The sequence below is a fragment of the Aulonocara sp. 'chitande type north' Nkhata Bay genome, linkage group LG23 (genome assembly GCF_057382095.1).
Source record: "Aulonocara sp. 'chitande type north' Nkhata Bay isolate Kocher_YH1m ecotype deep benthic linkage group LG23, A_spYH_male_GT1.1, whole genome shotgun sequence".
Classification (NCBI taxonomy): Eukaryota; Metazoa; Chordata; class Actinopteri; order Cichliformes; family Cichlidae; genus Aulonocara; species Aulonocara sp. 'chitande type north' Nkhata Bay.
This window is the reverse complement of record NC_141365.1, coordinates 26,709,709-26,728,771: the sequence shown is the minus strand read 5'-3', so window position 1 is coordinate 26,728,771 and position 19,063 is coordinate 26,709,709. Positions and strand designations below refer to the sequence as shown.

The window sequence follows — 19,063 nt, the reverse complement described above, 5'->3', positions numbered from 1 at the left end:
ACAGGAGGGAAAGGTGGACTGGTGGTGTTTCAACAAGCTGCTGCTGGGAAGACCTTTAATCTGAGTGGGTTTAGAGAGCAAACGACGGGCTCAGAACAACAAGACGACCTTTAAAGCTCTCTGAGACACCGCTGAATTGCCGTGGGAGCTCCTTCAGTGCAGGCGTCCTCCCCTGTTTGCAGGAGGAGTGGTATAGTCCATGTTGCCTAGGTGAGTTGACACTGCTTAGTGGGATAGGCCGTATCAGCAGAGCCCATTGTTTTCAGGGGCTTTGGCTACTCAGACTCCTATGTGTGTGCATGTTTCCACTCTCTGGACATGTGTGGTTTTTAGAATAAAGAGAAGATTTCCACTCCCAGGTACTTCCTCTTTTCCTCTCTCTCTGTTTCTGTCTTTTTTATTCTGTCTTTTTTACTTCATCATCTCCTCTGATTCAATCAGTTGGTTTCCTCTCAAGTGGGATTAAATCAGAAAGCGGTGAATAACTTTGAGATAACGGCAGCTTTTCTCTGCCTAGATGATATATAAAGGTTGAGAAGCTGAGGCACATTTTACCAAAGCCTAACAAATAGCTTGAGGGGAATTTTTTCTGTTTTCCTTCATTTCCTGCGGATTCACACTGAGGTGGAAAGAAGGTGGATGGCATTAATGCAGGTAAACCATATCTGTGTGGGTAACTGATTCTCCGATTTAGCGGATATGCTCGGTGTGGATTTAAGAGGCAAGTAATGTGTGTGGAGTCTTAAACCTGTTGCTCTGTGTTACCACAAAGATAAGTAAGCTGTTTTTTTCGAGCCTGCGTTCACGTTTGTTGGCAGGATTTTAGAGGGAAAAGGACATTTTTGATTTTACAGGGACTTTCCAAAAACCCCATCTCCTGACATTTATATAATTCAAAGTGAGACTGATGTGGTGTTTTAAAGGCTTATCGTTAGCTTAAAATGTTCACAGATTTGAGAGCCTGTTACACAGTTCTTAGATTTTAAAAGCTGCAATGATACAAAGTGCTAAAAAAAGACACCCATAAAAAGAGAATGAAATCAAGCGCGTCTTCAGGGATTGTTTCTTAGATGCTGTTGGAAATAAATAGTACATAAACATAATTTTTAGGAGACTGGTTTGCTGCTTAACAGCTGGAGTTGAATGAAAGCTTCTGAAAACAACTTCAATTCCCTCTGAATCTATATGTTAATTTCCTGGGGAAAGCTTCAGGTTTCAGAACATTTTCCTCACTTTAGGCATAAATATTGTTTTAGTGTAAAGTGCTGACTTTTAGTAATTTCATTACATATAGTGTGAAATGTTACATTTAATGGAAACTGGTCAGATGAAATTTACTTGATTGGTCAGTTTATAACAAGCACATGTTCCTTAATGATTCATTTTTTAATAAATATCCTTTTAATGTTATATATTAAGTTGTATAAAGTTATATTAATCAGAATTATTGCTTTGTGTTTCTTGAGACTGAAGTAGTGTTAGTGAGCACAGGATCACAGCAGTGTCCTGGATACAAACATAATACAAACATCTTTGTGGACTTTGTTGTCTGCAGTTTGCTGTTGTCATTTCAGCCTCCTGGACTCTTTTGCTTCGCTTTTTCATCTGTATTCACATCAGACTTAAAACAAAGCAACAAAGTGCTGAGCAATAATAAAGGCAACAAACATGAAAACTTAAAATAGTAAAATGGAATTAAGAGCAATTTCAGATTCAGACACAAGTATAGTAGCAAGTATATAAAATCAACCAAAATAATAATAATTACGATGTTAAGTAAAGATTATTTATTAAGTGTGTTTCACAGACAGCCACAAAGTGCAGTACACACAAAAAAAGAGTAAAACAAATGAGAGTGCCATAGTAGCTAATGCACAGAGACAGTAAGACACAATAAAATAAACAGATCGTTAAAAGTAAATAAATAAATAAATAAATTATGATGATAATGATACTACTACTACTACTACTTCTACTACTACTACTACTAATAATAATAATAAGAATAAGAATAAGAATAAGAATAAGAATAAGAATAATTATTATTATTATTATTATTTATCCAGGTAAAAAATCTCATTGAGATTAAAAATCTCATTTCCAAGAGAGACCTGGCATTATTATTATTATTATGATTATTAGTTTTAAATGCCCAATAGAAACCCTGTTTAAACAAAACAGGAGTGCAGAAAGTCAGCTAAATAGTAGTAGCTAATGGTAGTGCTAGCCCGGGTTCCACACACTGAAAGGCACTGTCTTCTCCAGTCTTTAATTGTGTACGAGGAACACTAGCAAATTCTTAGCCTGTGAATGAAGAGATTTCCCAACAGTTGTAGGGCCCAGACAACAAAGGCTCAATCACCTTTAGTGACTAGAAGAGCCTTTGGGCAGCACGGTGGCACGGTGGTTAGCACTGGTGCCTCACAGCAAGAAGGTCCTGAGTTCAATTCCACCATCAGGCCGGGGTCTTTCTGTGTGGAGTTTGCATGTTCTCCCCGTGTTTGCGTGGGTTCTCTCCGGGTACTCCGGCTTCCTCCCACCGTCCAAAGACATGCAACTTGTGGGGATAGGTTGATTGGATAATCCAAATTGCCACTAGGTGTGAATGTGCGAGTGAATGTGAGTGCGAATGGTTGTCTGTCCCTGTGTGTTAGCCCTGCGACAGACTGGCGACCTGTCCAGGGTGTACCCCGCCTTTCGCCCTATGACAGCTGGGATAGGCTCTAGCGCCCCCCGCGACCCTGAAAAGGATAAGCGGAAGCGAATGGATGGATGGATGGAAGAGCCTTTGGGATTGGTCCAAAGTCAAGCCAGAAGGTCTCAAGCAGCAGCCGGGCTCAAGCTCAAACTAACAGATAGGAAGCGAAGGCTGCAAGGACTGGTGTGGTGTGGTTGTGCTACGTGTTTAAAAGCCTGATAGCAGCATTCTGTGTCCCTTAGGATAACTGATAACTGGATCCTGTTCAACATATTCAGACTATCTTGCCTTTATCTGGTTTCCCTTATCCTAACATTGATAATCAGGCTCAGCGGTCACATGAAGATTATTATCAGCTCAATGATTGTGTTCACATGAAAGTGTTAAGTTCAGGTCTGCTAGGAGCAGAGAGGCTGATTTTACAAAGGAAGGTAGAACCACGGTGTTAGAAAAGTGTGTGATGCTTCTCAGTATCACACCTCTGTCATGAAGGCGCAGTAGAGTCTGGCAGTAGTTCCATTAAGACGTTCAGCTCCATCCACAAAGCTCCATTCTTCTACACCAAAAAAAGGGTTGACCAATCAGACATGTACATCTTAAAACCCCTGAAGGTTCTCATCTATGTAGTTTCTATGATGTTGCTTAGCAACCACCCACAAAACTGCTACATTTGTAGCCACATTTTGACTTTACGGCATAACAAAAAGATCTCATTTAGACCCACAAAACTTAGATAATGTGCCACAGCCTGGCAATCACCTAACAGAAGTAACAGCAGAACCTCAACATTGCACAGGACCCATCAAAAAACTGGCTAATTATTATACTGAATCACATTTTGTCACTGCTTTAAGTATATCAGTTTGCCAACAGCCTGAAAACAAATTTAAAAAAAGCTGTAGCATGGACATATAGTAGTAGAATTAAATTGTATATTTATTGTTAAAGCTCATTGTAAAGAGTAAAGAGTTTATCTGATCTGCTGTTTTCTGGAGATTTGATAGATCAGCAGGAGGTGATTTCATACTTACTAATGCCTAAATTTGATCAGGTTAAGACTAAAATTAGGTTGCTGGGGTTTTTGTAAAGATACTTGAGACTGTGACTCTGAATTAGTCAAACTTGAAGATGTTCCAGATGTTTGGTGATCACGTATTTGAACAAAGTTTTTGCACGTTTCTCGGCACTGCATTCGATTCCTCTTCTCTCCTCTTTGTTGTTCTTTTTTTTAAAAAGCTATTTCTTTGTTTCCCATGGCGGGCAGTGACACATCGATAAGCCCAGCTGTGATGACGCTGGCACTTTCTTTTGTGTAGGCAGCGTTCACAGCTCAACGGGGGCGAGATCAGCCCTGCAGACGGCCGCTTGTTTGGGTTCCAGTGTCAGCAAGATGGTGAATCAGCAGCATGTGAAAGGGTGAGGGAGGAATGGAGTGACACAGGGAGTGGTGATGTCATATGAGTGATAAATAAGCAAACATTTCTTGCATATGTCAGTATCCTGCTGTGGGTCAGCTAATTAATTACAAATAGAAAAGTTTGCTCGTCTTGTTGGGAAAACAAAAATAAATTGGGTACTGAGCTGTCTCAGTTACAAAGTTGAGCTTTTTAAAGAAGCTATGCAGAAGGTTCCCTGTGCAAATACTGACACTTCTGGGTATGATGCATCAGGGAAAAACATGTGAAAAAAATCTTCTGTCTTTTTATTCCCTGAGGACAAGATTATTATGAAACAGTGCTAAAAAGCAGAAACTGACGTTTCGAAAATAGAAGAAACTGCAGTTCCTCTAGTGGCCACTTGGGGCTTGATTCAAGACTCAAGTGGCCGCTAGAGTCCCCATAGTTGAGACGTCCATCTTTACAGCAAAAGTAAACGTGTTTCCATCCTACTACAAAAAAGATTTTAATCTCTAAGTTTCCCCTTTCATAAAATCTCTGAGCAAGGTGAATTTTATTATAACTAATTAATTAACAACAGTACTGAGAGCACACTCGCCCATAAAATAATTAAGTGGAATTTAAATGTTTATTTTACCACTCTGTGCACTAAATCCCAAGACTCATGATTTTCTGGAGCATTAATCTTACCTTTGCAACAGTGTTGTATTTTTACGTTCTTTATAGAGTTTTATCACCATTTTACATAATAACTCTGATTGGAGTAGGTGGTGCTCATAGGGATCATTTATGCAGAAGAAGAGTCACATGACACGTGAAATCCCCGTTGTTATGTGAGCGTGCACAGAGCCTGACGTAGAAAGTGTGGCTTAACAGAAAAAGTTGATAACCACCTTCATGATACCTGTTATCTCCAACTGTGGTTTTAGGATTTGCCAAAACAGCCTGGCTGATCTTCCTAATGTGCACCTCGGATTTACCTCCAAACAACATCCATGCATGTCTGGTATTTGTGGGTTCAAACACTGCTATAATTGAAGGCTCACATGTGCTTTTGCCAGTTTTACATGCAATGCAGTATAACACATGTTGTGAATCAAATATAAAGATCAGACGTGGCTCTGCTTTTCTGACTTTTTAAATCACAAGTTGGACAATAGTAGATCGTCTGGGTCTGAATTAGCTGTGAAATTGTTTAAAGTTAAACTAACTGGACACATACATCAGTATTGGTCAACCTAGCAAATTAAATTAATGGTGCATTCATCAAAAGCTCCCATAAAAACCTGAAACCCATCTTTACTGTTTTGGCTTGTTGGCCTAAAACAGCAAGAATTGGAGGAAAGAATGGCTCTTGGAATAAAAGCATGTACTCACTGTATGGCTATAGCGAAGCAGCCTCAGACCTTTGTGTGGTTCCTGTGGTGTTTTAAAGTTGGCGTATCAAAACTGTTGACTTGTGTGAATGTTTACAACACAGTAAAGAAGCTTATTTGTCTCATTTTTAGAGCAGCCACATATTTAAGTGAACGTGATAAGGTGGGGGATTTGAACAGTAACATGCCTTCACACACAGTTTTTAAACTGCTGCAGAGCTGTCACCGTCTCCTCCCCCTCTTTGGAGGAGTTATCTCAGGGTGAGGCAGTCACTCAGCCTCTGCCCCCTCAGTCTGACATTTGCTGGTATCTCTGAAAACAGACGTGGACCTGGGCCAAACATTCCTGTCTGTGCAGCAGTTCCTGGGAAGGACACAGAAGGAGATGTCAGCAGTGGGAAAAAACAAGGGTTGTGTGAGAAAAACCTTTCATAGAAAAATGTGTTAGTTTTAGAGGTTAAAACCAAGAATGTTTTTGAGAGGTTGACATGAGCCACTGATTTCTAGACTTTTTGACCACCGTGTTTGATTTTTCTGAGCCAGAAGTGTACATTTTTGAATGATCACTGGCTCCTGTCCAGTTGGGCATTTTAGCTTCAGATACTACAGGGATTGAGTCCTTTTTAAAGACGGCCTCAAGTGGCCACTAGAGGAACTGCGGATTTTGGCCCTCTGAAGTTTTTACTCTCAGCTAAAATTTAGTGGCATGTTTTCAAAGCACATCATCCAGGTAGTGTCACATTTTATGACATGAATGGCTTAATCCCACATTCCCATGATCGTGCTTGCTCTGTCTTCATTTACTTTCCCAGCAGCCTCAGTGGCTCTCTGCAGAGGCAGCAACTCCCAGACCAAACACTAGATTACAGCAAGGACGCTGGACAGGACAATAACTCCTCCTCCCCTCCATTTTCTCAAATCCCCCACTTCCTCAAGGAAATCTCCTCCCCTGAGGAGGAGTGTGTTTGTGTGTGTGTGTTCAGACTGGGAGCAGCAGGAGAAGGAGGAGGAGGAGGAGGAGGCAGTAGCTCTTGAGTCATGGGGTTGTCAGATTCCTCTGGGTGCTCGTCTCCATCAGGCTGGTGGGAGTACTCATGTTTAAGTGCGTCTTTTTTTGTCCTCAAGTGTTTTTTAAAAAGAAGCGGGTGTGGAGAAATGGAGGGAAAGTGTGCACTGTGAACCAAAACTATCAGCTTACACGTACACATGAAACAACTTGTTTCATGTAGCTGGTAAGTTAATGTTTAGTCCTTCATTAATATCATTGTTTAGTTAAAATAATAGTCCTGATTTCTGCACGGTGTCAGATAGATCTGAAGACTTGCTGCTGTCTAGAGCAGGTGTGTTTTAGATATTTATACGTTTTTGACCTTCTAAGCCTTTTTCGACAGATACTTGGGGATTTTATTGTAAGTTTGAGCATTTCTTTCAGATGCAAGCTCTCTTTTAGGTCATTGAAAGCTGACCGCCTGCAAAAAAAAAAAAAAAACGCAAATAAAATCCCTCCAGGGTACACAGACTTTTGGAAACAGTGACAGAGATACCTGCGCTTGCTTCCTGATGTCGTCACACGGTGTCCTCCCCTGGCTCCAACTAAGCAACCAACCCTCTGCTTCCTCTGAACATCATGTGATGATGCAGAGATTATTACTGAAACTCGATGAAATGCCGCTCGGCTCTGAAAGGTGCTGGAGAGAGGATTCAAATACGGGTTACAGGTGTAAGCAGAGTAGTAGAATTAGCACTGAATTAGTGGTGGGGACAATTTTGAGCAATCAGAGAAAGGGTATAAATTATGACCATAGTGGGTTGCAAAGCAGCTGGCAGGGGCAGCAGAAATGGTTTTCACACTGAAGCAACTTAAAACTATGAGATATACCAACTGAATATAAAGAAGATGACAAGTACTGGCACTGAGATCAGCTGAAGCGTGCTCCATACTAGGATAAAGGTAATGGTAAAGTTCAGAGTTAACAGCAGATACACGTTATTAATAATTGAAGAGATCAGAAATAAATTGCTGAATCTGTTTCAGTCATTTTTAATTAATTAACAACATGTTATTACAGGAAAGCTTTCATTCAGAACTATCCCACTTCATTCCTAACGATCTATTACACAGTGCTGTGCAAAAGTCTTGAGCCACTCATCTTTTCTTTATATTTTGCTTCCAAGGAGCCAGACTTTCTTCTTTTTTTTAAAGTTCCCTTGAGGAGTGTTTCTTGGGACATTGGCTGCTTTTTCACTCATTTTCAGTCCAGTCCTCACACCTGACCATTTTCATAGGAATATTTTTTGTTTGTAAAGCCACTTAACTCTGACCTATGAATCAACACGACAATGATCAACAGACACGCGTCAATGCTCGGATAGAAAAACACACAGTGGAACACTAGCATTCATGGATCTTGCTTTTCCTAGCAAATATAAAGAAATGAAGGCTGGTTCGAGACATATGCACGGCACGGTCTCTAATGATTAACATGTGGTCATAATGTGGACTCGTGGTTATCGTCGGGACTCTATTATTTGCAATAGAAGTGACAGTATCAGAGCGTCACAGCTGGTTACTAAGGGACTGAACTCTTTGTTTGTGTAACTGTTGTAGCACCTTTATTGCACCCTGTAAAAATCTTATCTTAAAGCATCAGCTGTTCTGTTTCTGCTAACTTTTGCAGATAGTGTAGCCTCAATACTCAAACACTACGCAAACTCTGCATTTTCTTATTTATTTATTTTTTTACCAAAGATTTACATTAGAAGATTCTGCTCCATGATTGGCACGGATTGGCTTTAACTCAGTAACCAATCAGGTGGGAATATTATCAGTTCTTCCTTTGACTGTAACCTCCATCTGTTTCACACGGTCCAACAAAGCTCTCGCTGTTTTTTTCAGATCCAGATTTTATTTACAGTAGTCAAATATTCACTAAGAAATCAAGACGAGTAGCTTCTAAAGATCATTTGTTACTTTTCACGTGGTTCAAGCGATAATGCTTGCTTGCATCCCAGGGTACATCTGGACTGTAGCTGGGTCGGAGAGCCAAATCATTTTATTATTAATCGTTTGGTAATCGGGCTGGTTCTTACTGTATTTACTTTTCCATTCTAATTGTCCTCTTGGAGCTTTACAGCTTTACTTTACACAACATGCCTCATTTAAGGCAAGCATTTTTTTTTAGCATTTGCCCTCTGATGAACATGAATGCATGGGAAGCAACTTCAAGTCCAGTATCTTGCCCAAGAACACTTTAGCATGCAGACTGGAGCAGCCAGGGATCGTCCCACCAACCTCCCGAGCAGTAGAACACCTGCTGTTCCTCCTGAGCTACACCCTTTTACAAAAATGCTTAATATCAGCCATCCACTGCAAGTGACTGGGAGCCTGCTGCTTCTGTTCTGCTTCAGCAATAGGCCCAACTGGAAGCTGACTGTATCGCTCTCACAGCCATGTGGGTCAGCCACGTTTCAGTTTCAGGTTCAGTTCTTCCTGAATGAACGCGGTGCGGCTCGTATTTCCTGGAAGCAATATCTGTGACAGCACAGCTGCGCCCCCCTGACAATAGACCCTCAGCGCTTTAGAAAGAGGGGACATTTGCATTTTCTTTGTGCAGCAGCTTGTTTGGAGCTCTCACTTTTTGTGTCGCATGGAGGGGAGGCAGTGTTGGTGATTAAATACAGCTATCGACTCTGTAGAAACAGCAAATGATTGTGCAGATGTGGAAAAACGTAAAGAAATATGGGAGGCTAATGTTAAAATAAATTCACCCAGGCCCAACACTAGTCACTCATATCTCAGCTGTATTTGTTTTGATCCTCTGTTTTCTAATGTATGTTCTGTTACAGTGTAAAAGCAGACTTTCTGCATTCCCATCACGGTGCTCCATGGCTCTACTTTACTGCACTACAGGCTCAGCTCAGGTTGAAAGTATGAAACCTTGTGCAGAGAATATCGCACTTAGTGTTGCCAGACCCAAAATGTTTGATGCTGATCTTCAGGAAATGATGTGAAGCAAACAGGGAAAGTGTCGAATGTTGATTAGATACCAGTGAAGTTAAGACAGAGAGCAAGACTTAAAACAAGTTATAATGTTAATATAGCCAGGCAACAAAATACCTCGCTATCCCATTAATTTGGCTTCATAGTGCACTCCTCAGATCCCAAATTAAGAAAGCTGCTTATAAACTCCAAACGCTCCATTTTTACCAAACTGTACAATAAATAAAGTTTACCAGATTTGTAGTAGGAAAGAGTTTTGAACCTCCAGATCACAAAACAACACAGCAAAGGGCACCAAAGACCAAAAACCAAAACATTTATTGAATCAATCAAACCTTTGGATGCTTATAAATACATACAATTTTAAAAAAAAAAATACAATTTGAAAAAAAAATCTCATTATTATCTGAAAAAGTTTGACTTACTAAACTTCTGAGAAAATAATAAGTATAAATATTTAGATAATGCTTGAAAATTTGTTCCATCACAGCGAATCATGGAAGGCGGCCAGTATCGCTGTCCCGCTTGAAGCGAGGGAAAATACCTCCCTGCATTCCTTTGCTGAAAGAATGTGGCGTCGCCATCGCGGCCTGGCAGGATTAATGTTTGGCTCAGGGCAGGTAAAAGTCTCATCTGGTCCAGATATTTCGTTCCTGGACTAATAAACAGCAGTGTGTGTTTTAAAGCACCAGCTAAGATGAAAAAGAAAGCTAGTTTGATATCAAGGAGTGGTATCAAAGAGAGGTTTGGGGGTGTCCAACTCAGATCTAATTTTTCTAAGCTGCTAAGCTCCATCGGGACCATATGTCTCTGACAGATCCGTCTTTTAATTTGAAAGTCCTTCACAGTAAGAGACGGATCAAGTCCAGGAGCCAGTAAACCTGCTCGCTTGACCTTTAGACATCATTCTGGATTAAATGTTCCTCACAAGTTAACAGCTTACACTTGAAAACAATGACAAGACGGCTCAGTTGAATGTCACACATCACGGTCCAACTTGTTTCTCACAAAGACTGCAATTAAACGACAACTGTAGCTTTAAACTTGCATTATTTTTAAGGACCAGCAGGGGCCAACTGCGAGCTAGACAAGTAAAATATAAAAGTGCCCAAAAACCCCCAAATTTTCTTAATCCTTTTGTGTATTTTGTGTAAATTGGTATGAACCAATTTAAAAAAACAAAACAAATATCTAAAGCAGATAGCAGAAAAAACTTTTTTCACCAGGTGTAGCATGAATGACTGCGAGTCAGGTTTCACTCTGTAAAAGTTATGAAAATACCGTTTATGCTGTCCTTCACATTTTCCAAAGTTGTAGAAGATTGGAGTCTCTGCCAGGCCAATTCTGGCCTCCAGGCATCATATTTGACACCTGTGTCCTAGAGCAGCGGTCCCCAACCTCTACTGCGCCACGGACCGGTTTAATGTCAGACAATATTTTCACGGACTGGCCTTTAAGGTGTCGTGGATAAATACAACAAAATAAAATGATACGACCAAGACAAAAACTATGGTATTTTGTAAATATAATAATAATAAACATGAATTCACTGTGTAATTGTGTAACTTTATTAGCAGCGTCCTCCTGAAATCTGCCAACAACATTGAGAGTAACATCCTCCTCTCTGCCCCTTAATGCTCTCTCTGGTCGCTATGGTAACGCGTAAATATTTCTTTCAAAATAAGACACACAACTACAACACGGGAAAACACCCAGGGAAACAGAGTTAACAATAAAATCCCTGAAAAACATAAATTTCACACCCGAGCCTCAACTCTCGCAGCCCGGTACCAAACGACTCACGGACCGGTACTGGTCTGTGGCCGGGGGTTGGGGACCGCTGTCCTAGAGTATTGTTCAGATGTTGGTGGAAGTTGCACATAACCTGTGAATTATGAAGAATCGTGTGCCGGATCAGAGTCACTGACATTCTGGTTAAAAGCTGCTGTATAACTAATATTATCCTTATATGCTGAGCTTAGTTATTAGCAGAGATGGGCAGTAACGCGTTACTTGTAACGCGTTACTGTAATCTGATTACTTTTTTCAAGTAACGAGTAAAGTAAGGGATTACTATTGCAAAATCAGTAATTAGATTACCGTTACTTTCCCGTAGGAACGCTGCGTTACTGCGTTACTAAAACCGTGATTTTTTTGCGAGAATGTCTCATGACAGTGACGTAAGCAAGTGCGACGTTGGTGACAGCAGCTGTTTGCAGATCAACAATGGATAATATATCGAGTGCGGGAGAGAGTATGAGCGTGCAGCGTTTAAAGTGTGGAAGTACTGACCTTACTTTGAGTTTGATTCCATAAAAAGTGACAAAAACATTAGCGTCCATCGTGCGTGGGAAGAAAACTTCTTTTTACAGCGAAAAAAACCCCTAAACTTCCGAGCAAGCACCGAGTAGCTACGACGTGATGGGAAACTCACAGAGACACTTGCGCGGATTCTTCAACTGACCGCAGCACACCTGCACCAGGGTAACCCTCCGCCTACCCTGCTCCTGCTTTACAGGTGAAAATAGAGCAAAAGGACCGCTGAGTCTTTGACTTTATTTATTTTCTGCTGTGTTTTACTTGCATCTGTTTGAAAGAGTGAGTGAAAACACAAAAAATATTTTATTTTATGTGCTGGAATGTGTAGAAAATAGGTTTAAATGTTAAACTAATTTATTCAAGTCAGAGAATGTTGCATATAATTAAATGTTTTGCTTGATGCATAAAGTTAAAAGATTAAAACTGATAAAACAAGTTTAAAAAAGAGACTTTTCCATTTGATTACATTTTGTATGATGGATTATGTAGAAAAAGTAGAATTGGGCTGAAAGATCTATCACTTTATCACCTATTCAGGTTGTAAATCGTGTTTTTAAAAAGTAACTAAGTAACTAAGTAACTAAGTAATTAATTACTTTTGAAAATAAGTAATCAGTAAAGTAACGGGATTACTTTTTGGGGGGAGTAATCAGTAATTAGTTACTGATTACTTTTTTCAAGTAACTTGACCAACACTGGTTATTAGCCGGCTAGAAACTGATGAGAGCAGGGTAGTCACAGTGAAGAAATAAAAGGAATCCATGAGAACCAATGATTACCAAATAAAACAGGAAATAGATTTAAGCATAACTATCCAGAACCATTTAGAGGTTTATGGGAAAACCGTCCTCAGCAGCCTCACTCTGTCACCTCAGTAAACACTTTCCAGATGACTTCATGAGCTCAACTGCTAATATCAGATCATTCTGGGGGGAAAAGTGAGGCTTATTTTGTAAATCAAGGTCACGTGTAGACTGAAAAAGGAAAGGAGGTGTACGTGTCCCTGTGGGGAAAAACCAGAGCATCTGGAAATTAATAAGTAAAAAACTACATTTGATTGACATCTTTTATTCTAACGCTTGACTTTTCCTCCACCTTTTCTTCTTCCTGCTTCTCTTCTTCGCCCACTGCCCATCAGGGTTAAAATGGTAGATGTTGTGTCACCAAGTACAATGCCATCAGAAACTGAGGTGCATGTGGCGAGGAGCTTTCTCACCAAGATTTTGCGAAGCTCTATGAGGTACCATCCAGTTAGCTTGTGTCTGGCTGTGTTTACTGGTAGTTTCTTGGTGGACCTACATGGCGTCAGATCATTGTGCTTTGTGTTCTTTTGTAGTAGTTTAATGTGTATGGTGCTAGCTGTCCAAGTATCTTTAGTTTACTTGCACATTTGTGTCTGTCATCAGTTCTGTGATGTGGGAATTACCAGATTTTACACGTACAGCGCATTAACATGACTTGCTTGCATGGTTTTCTTGTGGTTTGATATGTTGTGGAAAAATTAATGTCTATGATCCTTTTTCAACATGCTCTCCAGGAAGAACCGCTTCAAGGGGTACGTGCATGTTTGATGTGAGCAAAATTACACTGTGAAGCTGTCGATTTACCTTTGTGGAGTCTTACCTATCAAGGTACTGATGATGTTTAAAATAGGGTTTGCAGGCCTGAGGCACACAGTGAGCACCCCCCCCCCCCCCCCCCCCCCCCCAACAAATAATTAGTTGTTATTCGAGATCACAAATGTGTTACTAAAAAATAAAAAAAAATTTCATCTGCAAAAGTTGCTCTTTGCAGTTTAAACAAACAGCATATCTGAATATTAGGAATGATCATGATTTTTAATTATTCAAATATTCATTAAACTTCAAGTCACTGAGTGCCCTGTCATTCTAGGTGTTGTTGTGATATTGTTAACTATGAAAATGTTTCCTATCATGTGTTTGTCAATCTGCTTCTACTTTTCATAGCTTTTCCTATTAATTAGTATGGACAATAGAAATGAAACATAGCAGGTTTTTTTATTTTATTGTAGAAAATGTATTTTAAGAAAAATATTAGCTCGTACTGAATCTGATGGCAGCGACACGTTTCAACAAACATAGGACGGGGTCATGTTTACCACTGTGTAGCATCCTCTCTTTTTTTAACAAGTCTACAAACATCTGGGAATTGAGGAGACCTACTTCTGGACTTTTGTCCTTGATATGCAAGGCCTTCCCTGAAAAAGACGTCAGGCATATGTTGCTCTAAAACTTGTAGATACCTTTTAGCACTGCTGGTGGCTTTCCAGATGTGCAAGCTGCCAGTTTTCATTTAAAAGTATAGTTAATAACATTACATTTTTGAATATCTCTCATAGAGATATGAGAAAGACAACAGAGCTATTAAAATATTAAGACCCCACTCAGTCATTATAGTCAACACAATAGCTTGGTCACTTCAGTGTTAAGTTATAGCAAATATTAAACAATATGTAAGTATATTTTCTCTAGAAATATATATTTTCCCCTGGTTTTGCTATCGCCTGTTAAGATGTAAAATGCTAGTACTTCCAGAGAGTGCAACTACAACCAACAAAACTGGTTGCCAGCCATCATTGAATAACATCCCACTACTCGCTATCAGGCATCCGACCGCTAAATCATATATGGTGCTGTGAGATTAGATTCTGCTGACGATTTTAGCTGTCAAAAAGTGTCACTGAAAGAGGAACTCATTCAAAAAAATGATTAAAACGTGGGTGCAGAGCAAACGCTGCCAGGTCACAAGTCTGCTACAACTACAGTTATTAATTTTAGTGTTTTTGGACAGTGTAGCTATATAATTCTTACCAGTTCTTTGTAAATATTTGTGTAATGGTGCCATACATTTTATCTAATGATCATGGGTTGTTTTGTTTGTTTTTCCTTGCATTTCTGTGGATTGGAGTAATAAGACTATTTACACTGTTTAAAATACTCTATTGTCCTGAAACGATTGAATACACAGTGGTATCAGGGGGAAGGATTTGGATGATGGTGGCCTGCAAAGCCCATGAAGAAATGTTAACCTGTAGAACTCAGTGAACTCTTGTCTTCTATGAAAGAATTTGAGAAAGAGTATTGAGAAATTGTTTGCTGTGCTTCTGCTTTGCAGGAAGAATGACCCAGGCTCACGTCCTCATTCCTGGTATGCCTCGAAGCTGACAGAGGAGGAGCCTCCTGAGAGAGAGGCTACCCAAGCCCCAGTCTGGCAGCCAAAGCATGAAGCAAGGTGAGCTTTTTTGGTGGTTTACCTTGTCTTTAGTAGACAGATCACAATATTTTTTTCTTATCATCCCCTCCAGGCCCAAAGAGTCGTCCACTCAAGGAGATCAGAACATTCAGCATCAGCAAACCAGTCAGATCAGTTCAGTGAAAAACATGGAGAAACTTGAGCGTCCCTCACATCCCTACCCAGCAGGTCGTCTTTCCCCAAATAAATACACCAGCAGTGCTGAGCCAATCTGTGGACTGGGACCAGGCAAGAGGGACTCTGGGTTTAGCTGCTTCTCAAGTGGCTCCAGCCCCCCTGTTCATGACCTTAATGCATCTGGTAGAAAGGGAACAAGCACTGAAAGCATTTTCTTCAAGGGTGTTCACAATGAAGGACCTCAGCAGAATGAGCGGCCCAGATATCTGCAGCCAACACTGGGGAACGGAGGCTGGAAGGAGCAGCCAGCATCTCGTGTTTCCATTGCAGGGAGACCCAACGTAGGCCCAGTGTGGCAGGTACCAGACAGGAAAAAGTCTCAGTCTCCTCCTCCGCCACCTCCTCCCCTGCGTAGTGACAGTTTTGCAGCTACAAAGGTGTTTCCATACTCTGAAGGTCCAGCAAAAAGCCACGGCACATCATTTGAAAAACTGCCAGAAAGTAACCACCACAATGGCATCAGATCCCATCAGGAGAAATCCTCAGAAACCAGACGTAGCTTCAACCCAATACCTGCCAAAGACTTCCTCCATCCAAACATGCCGGCTGATTACAACCACAACCAGCTCAACCCCAACAAACACTTCTCTTTGTCCAGCAGTGATGTCAGACAGTTTCATTACACCCAACCACCTGCCCACCAGAGGCAGTTCAGTGATGAAAGTCCCTTCTACTTCCTGCAGACTGGAAAGGCTCCTCCCACCAAGACTCAAAGTGTAGGAAGCTACTACCGCAGCCTCCAGGATCTGCCCACAAATGCTTTCAGCCGCAGGCAGATGCCGCACTCTGCAGCATCCATGGTAAGCACTGCTACAAACCCAAACCTGGAGAGTGGAGGGCATAAGAGATACTACGGTCTTGCAAGTAAGACTGCGCAGTACAAGGCTAGGCAGGGCAAAACTGAAAGCCGGATGACAGAAACAGAGAAACACCACTGGGTGAACAGCAATGAAACAGGGTACCCAAGTTCTCTGAAGACTAACACTAAGGCAAAGTACTCACTGCCTCAGTCCCAAATACCTTATATTGAAAATAAGGAATGCCATACCCATTCCCACTTTGGGAATGGACTTCACTACAACCACCAGACCTCTGAAATTTCTGTTCAAAGACGTAGTCCAGAGGATACTGCAAAGAGAGGTGAAGGTCACACTAATGACATGAAAATACAGTTTCCAGTACATCAAGTCAAAGATCACAAGGCTAATCTTCCAAGACATCAAGACCCATGGGTCCCTCAAGAAGACCAACGAATAACCGCCCTGAAAACTCCACTCCTCCACTCCCTGACTCTGGAAAACAAGACTCTGGCAGCAACAACCACAACTGTCTTGTCCACCCAGGACACCAGTGACACCATGGCTGCTAGCAGTGGAAAAGCAAATCGCCGCAGTGACCGTTATGCCACCACCCTTCGGAAAGAGATCCAGCAGAAGCGAGCCCAGCTGCAAAAGAGCCGCAGTGCTGCAACTCTGACTTGTGATGCAGAGGATGAGGATGCAGAGGAATGGAGATCTATGGAAGCTTCTGCATCTTCTGCTGCTTCCTATTCAAATACTTACAAGGACCACCTGAAAGAGGCGCAGGCCAGGGTCCTCCAGGCCACTTCCTTCCAGAGACGAGACCTAGAACCCCAGGGACCAGAGGCCTCTGTGCTTAAAACCTCAAATGGGCGCACTAGAGGACGTAAGCGATGTCAACTGGCAAAGAGGACGCACTCGTTTTCAGAGCCTGACAAAATAGACAAAGTGGGAGTGGAAGGAGAATCCCAAGCAGGCTCATTTGGTGAGCGGAGGAAGTTCTTTGAGGCGAAACCAGCCTTTTCCAGGCCTGTACTGAAGTCAAGTCAGAGTGCAAACTCGAACACAGACCTGGATGAGTCGGGCAAACCCCAAGAGAGAGCACCTTCTATAGGGTCTGTTGAGCCTCCTCCATCCACAGACCCCAACCACCTCAACCCTGGACATAACGAAGTCTTACTAGAGCAGCAGAGGCTCGGAACATTTGCTGAGTATCAGGCCACATGGAACAAGCAGAAGAAGTCATCGGAAGGCAAGACGCAAGGGCGGTATCACTCAGCGGAGAATATCTTAGATGCAGGTGCAGAAGAGAAGGCCATCTGCATCCATGAGAGATCCAGATCTTCGCCTTCTGCAGACTTCTATACACAGGTGAACAAGATTAGGATGGTTTTTTATATTCTAGACCACCAAACAACAAAAAAGTATAAAAGTAGGTTGGAAGATAACCTTAAGTTGTAAAGCATATTTGGTTGTTGGTTAGGTTTGGGCAACTAAAAAGTCCTATTTAAGATAAGGGAAAAATGGAGTCACAGTTATAAGAAGCCTTTATGACACTACTCTTGAGAAGTAAAAATATGCACAACAAATACCCTAAAGTGTACTAAGTATTTAAATGAGTAAACTGATGCTGATGTTTTCAATGAATGGCACACTAAACTTCACCTTCTTATTGCAGAAAATTCCTTCTTCTTGGAGAGACACTCAGGCCCAAAAGGGCAGTTTAGCTACCAGGTAAGATTAACTTTTGATTGGACTACTAATTTACAGATTAATATACTAATGTACCACTAATATACAAAAAACAGCACTGGGTTTTGATTCACGAATCATTCATTCACTGCGTCTACAGTTAGAGTACTGTGCAGGTCTTGAGACACCTCTCATTTCTTTATATTTTGCTAGAAAAATGGAAGCTATGTACAGCAATTTAGTGAAGCATGTGTGAACTGCAGTATATTAAGCCAAAACAAAATATTATTTTCATGTCTTTAAGTCGTCTTCAGGAATAGTTCTCCAGGCTTCTTGAAGGACATTCAAAGCTCTTCTTTGGATGTTTCTGCCTTTTGCTCTGTTCTCTGTCAACATGATCCCACACTGCTTCAGTAATGTTGAGGTCCGGGCTCTGGGGAGGCCGATCCATGACTGATGGTGTTCCACTGTGTGTTTTTCTATCCACGTATGCTTTTACTGCATTAGCAGTGTGTTTGGGATCATTCACATGCTTGAAAATAAAGCTGTTGTTAATCAGATGTTTTCCAGATGGTATTGCATGGTGGATCAAAATCTGATGATACTTTTCTGTGTTCATAATTCATCAATTTTGCCAAGTTCTCCAACAATAGTGAGTAGACACTGTTGTGTCACACTGACGACATTTGGCCCAAAACATGTCCAATTTGGATTCATCACTCCATTAGACCTGTTCCGACTGATTTTCAGTGCAGTTCTTGAGCAATTGTGCATACCTCAGCTTTTTCTCCCTGTTTCGTTTCTTTGAGAATGGCTTCTTGAAAGCCAATGTCCAAAGAAAAACTTTGACTGACCTTCAGACCACAAGAAGACCACTTTTAAAATTTACAAAAAGCCTGGCTTATTTAAATCCAAATGCAAATGAATAAGGGGTGGCTGCAGACTTTTCTAAACATTTCTTCTATGTTCACCAACTCCTATAATGTGTTTAGAGGAATATTCATTACTTTGCAGTGGGACATTTGACAGGAAGAAATATCTGTTTAGTTTCATATAAATGTGGAATTTATCCAGTCTGTGACATTTCAGTGCAGAAAGAACTGCTCTCAGTTTCTCCTCTCAGGCTTCCTGAGCTGAAGTGATCACTTTCAGTCAAACTAGAACCTTTTTTCTAACTTTATCTTTTGCTATTGAAGCTCAGGTTTGGGTGAATAGATTCTCCTCAGACTCCAGTCGTCAACTACACCCTTATTTACAAAACGTGTCTGAAGCTACTGTGGATTTACAGTGGGTGGAGAGGGTATCAGTTTATCCGTAAGCTGCTGCTGACA

The 19,063-nt window shown here is 41.0% G+C and overlaps 1 protein-coding gene across 8 annotated transcripts in view; it reads left to right on the top strand.

The window, feature by feature from the left end:
- LOC147301995 (protein Shroom2-like) overlaps positions 1-19,063 on the top strand; it is a 31,758-nt gene continuing 12,695 nt past the window's right edge. Inside the window, exons 1-6 of one of the 8 annotated variants that reach the window (XM_086282891.1) lie at positions 1-210; positions 12,929-13,030; positions 13,328-13,345; positions 14,926-15,042; positions 15,116-17,411; positions 17,719-17,774. In XM_086282891.1, the coding sequence (XP_086139017.1) occupies positions 200-210; positions 12,929-13,030; positions 13,328-13,345; positions 14,926-15,042; positions 15,116-17,411; positions 17,719-17,774 (2,600 nt within the window). In that variant the 5' untranslated portion in view covers positions 1-199. Of the gene's footprint in view, positions 211-244; positions 360-399; positions 655-2,091; positions 6,704-12,928; positions 13,031-13,327; positions 13,346-14,925; positions 15,043-15,115; positions 17,412-17,718; positions 17,775-19,063 lie in introns of those variants that run through there. The other 7 variants (XM_086282892.1, XM_086282893.1, XM_086282896.1 and 4 more) reach the window with 7 other exon arrangements.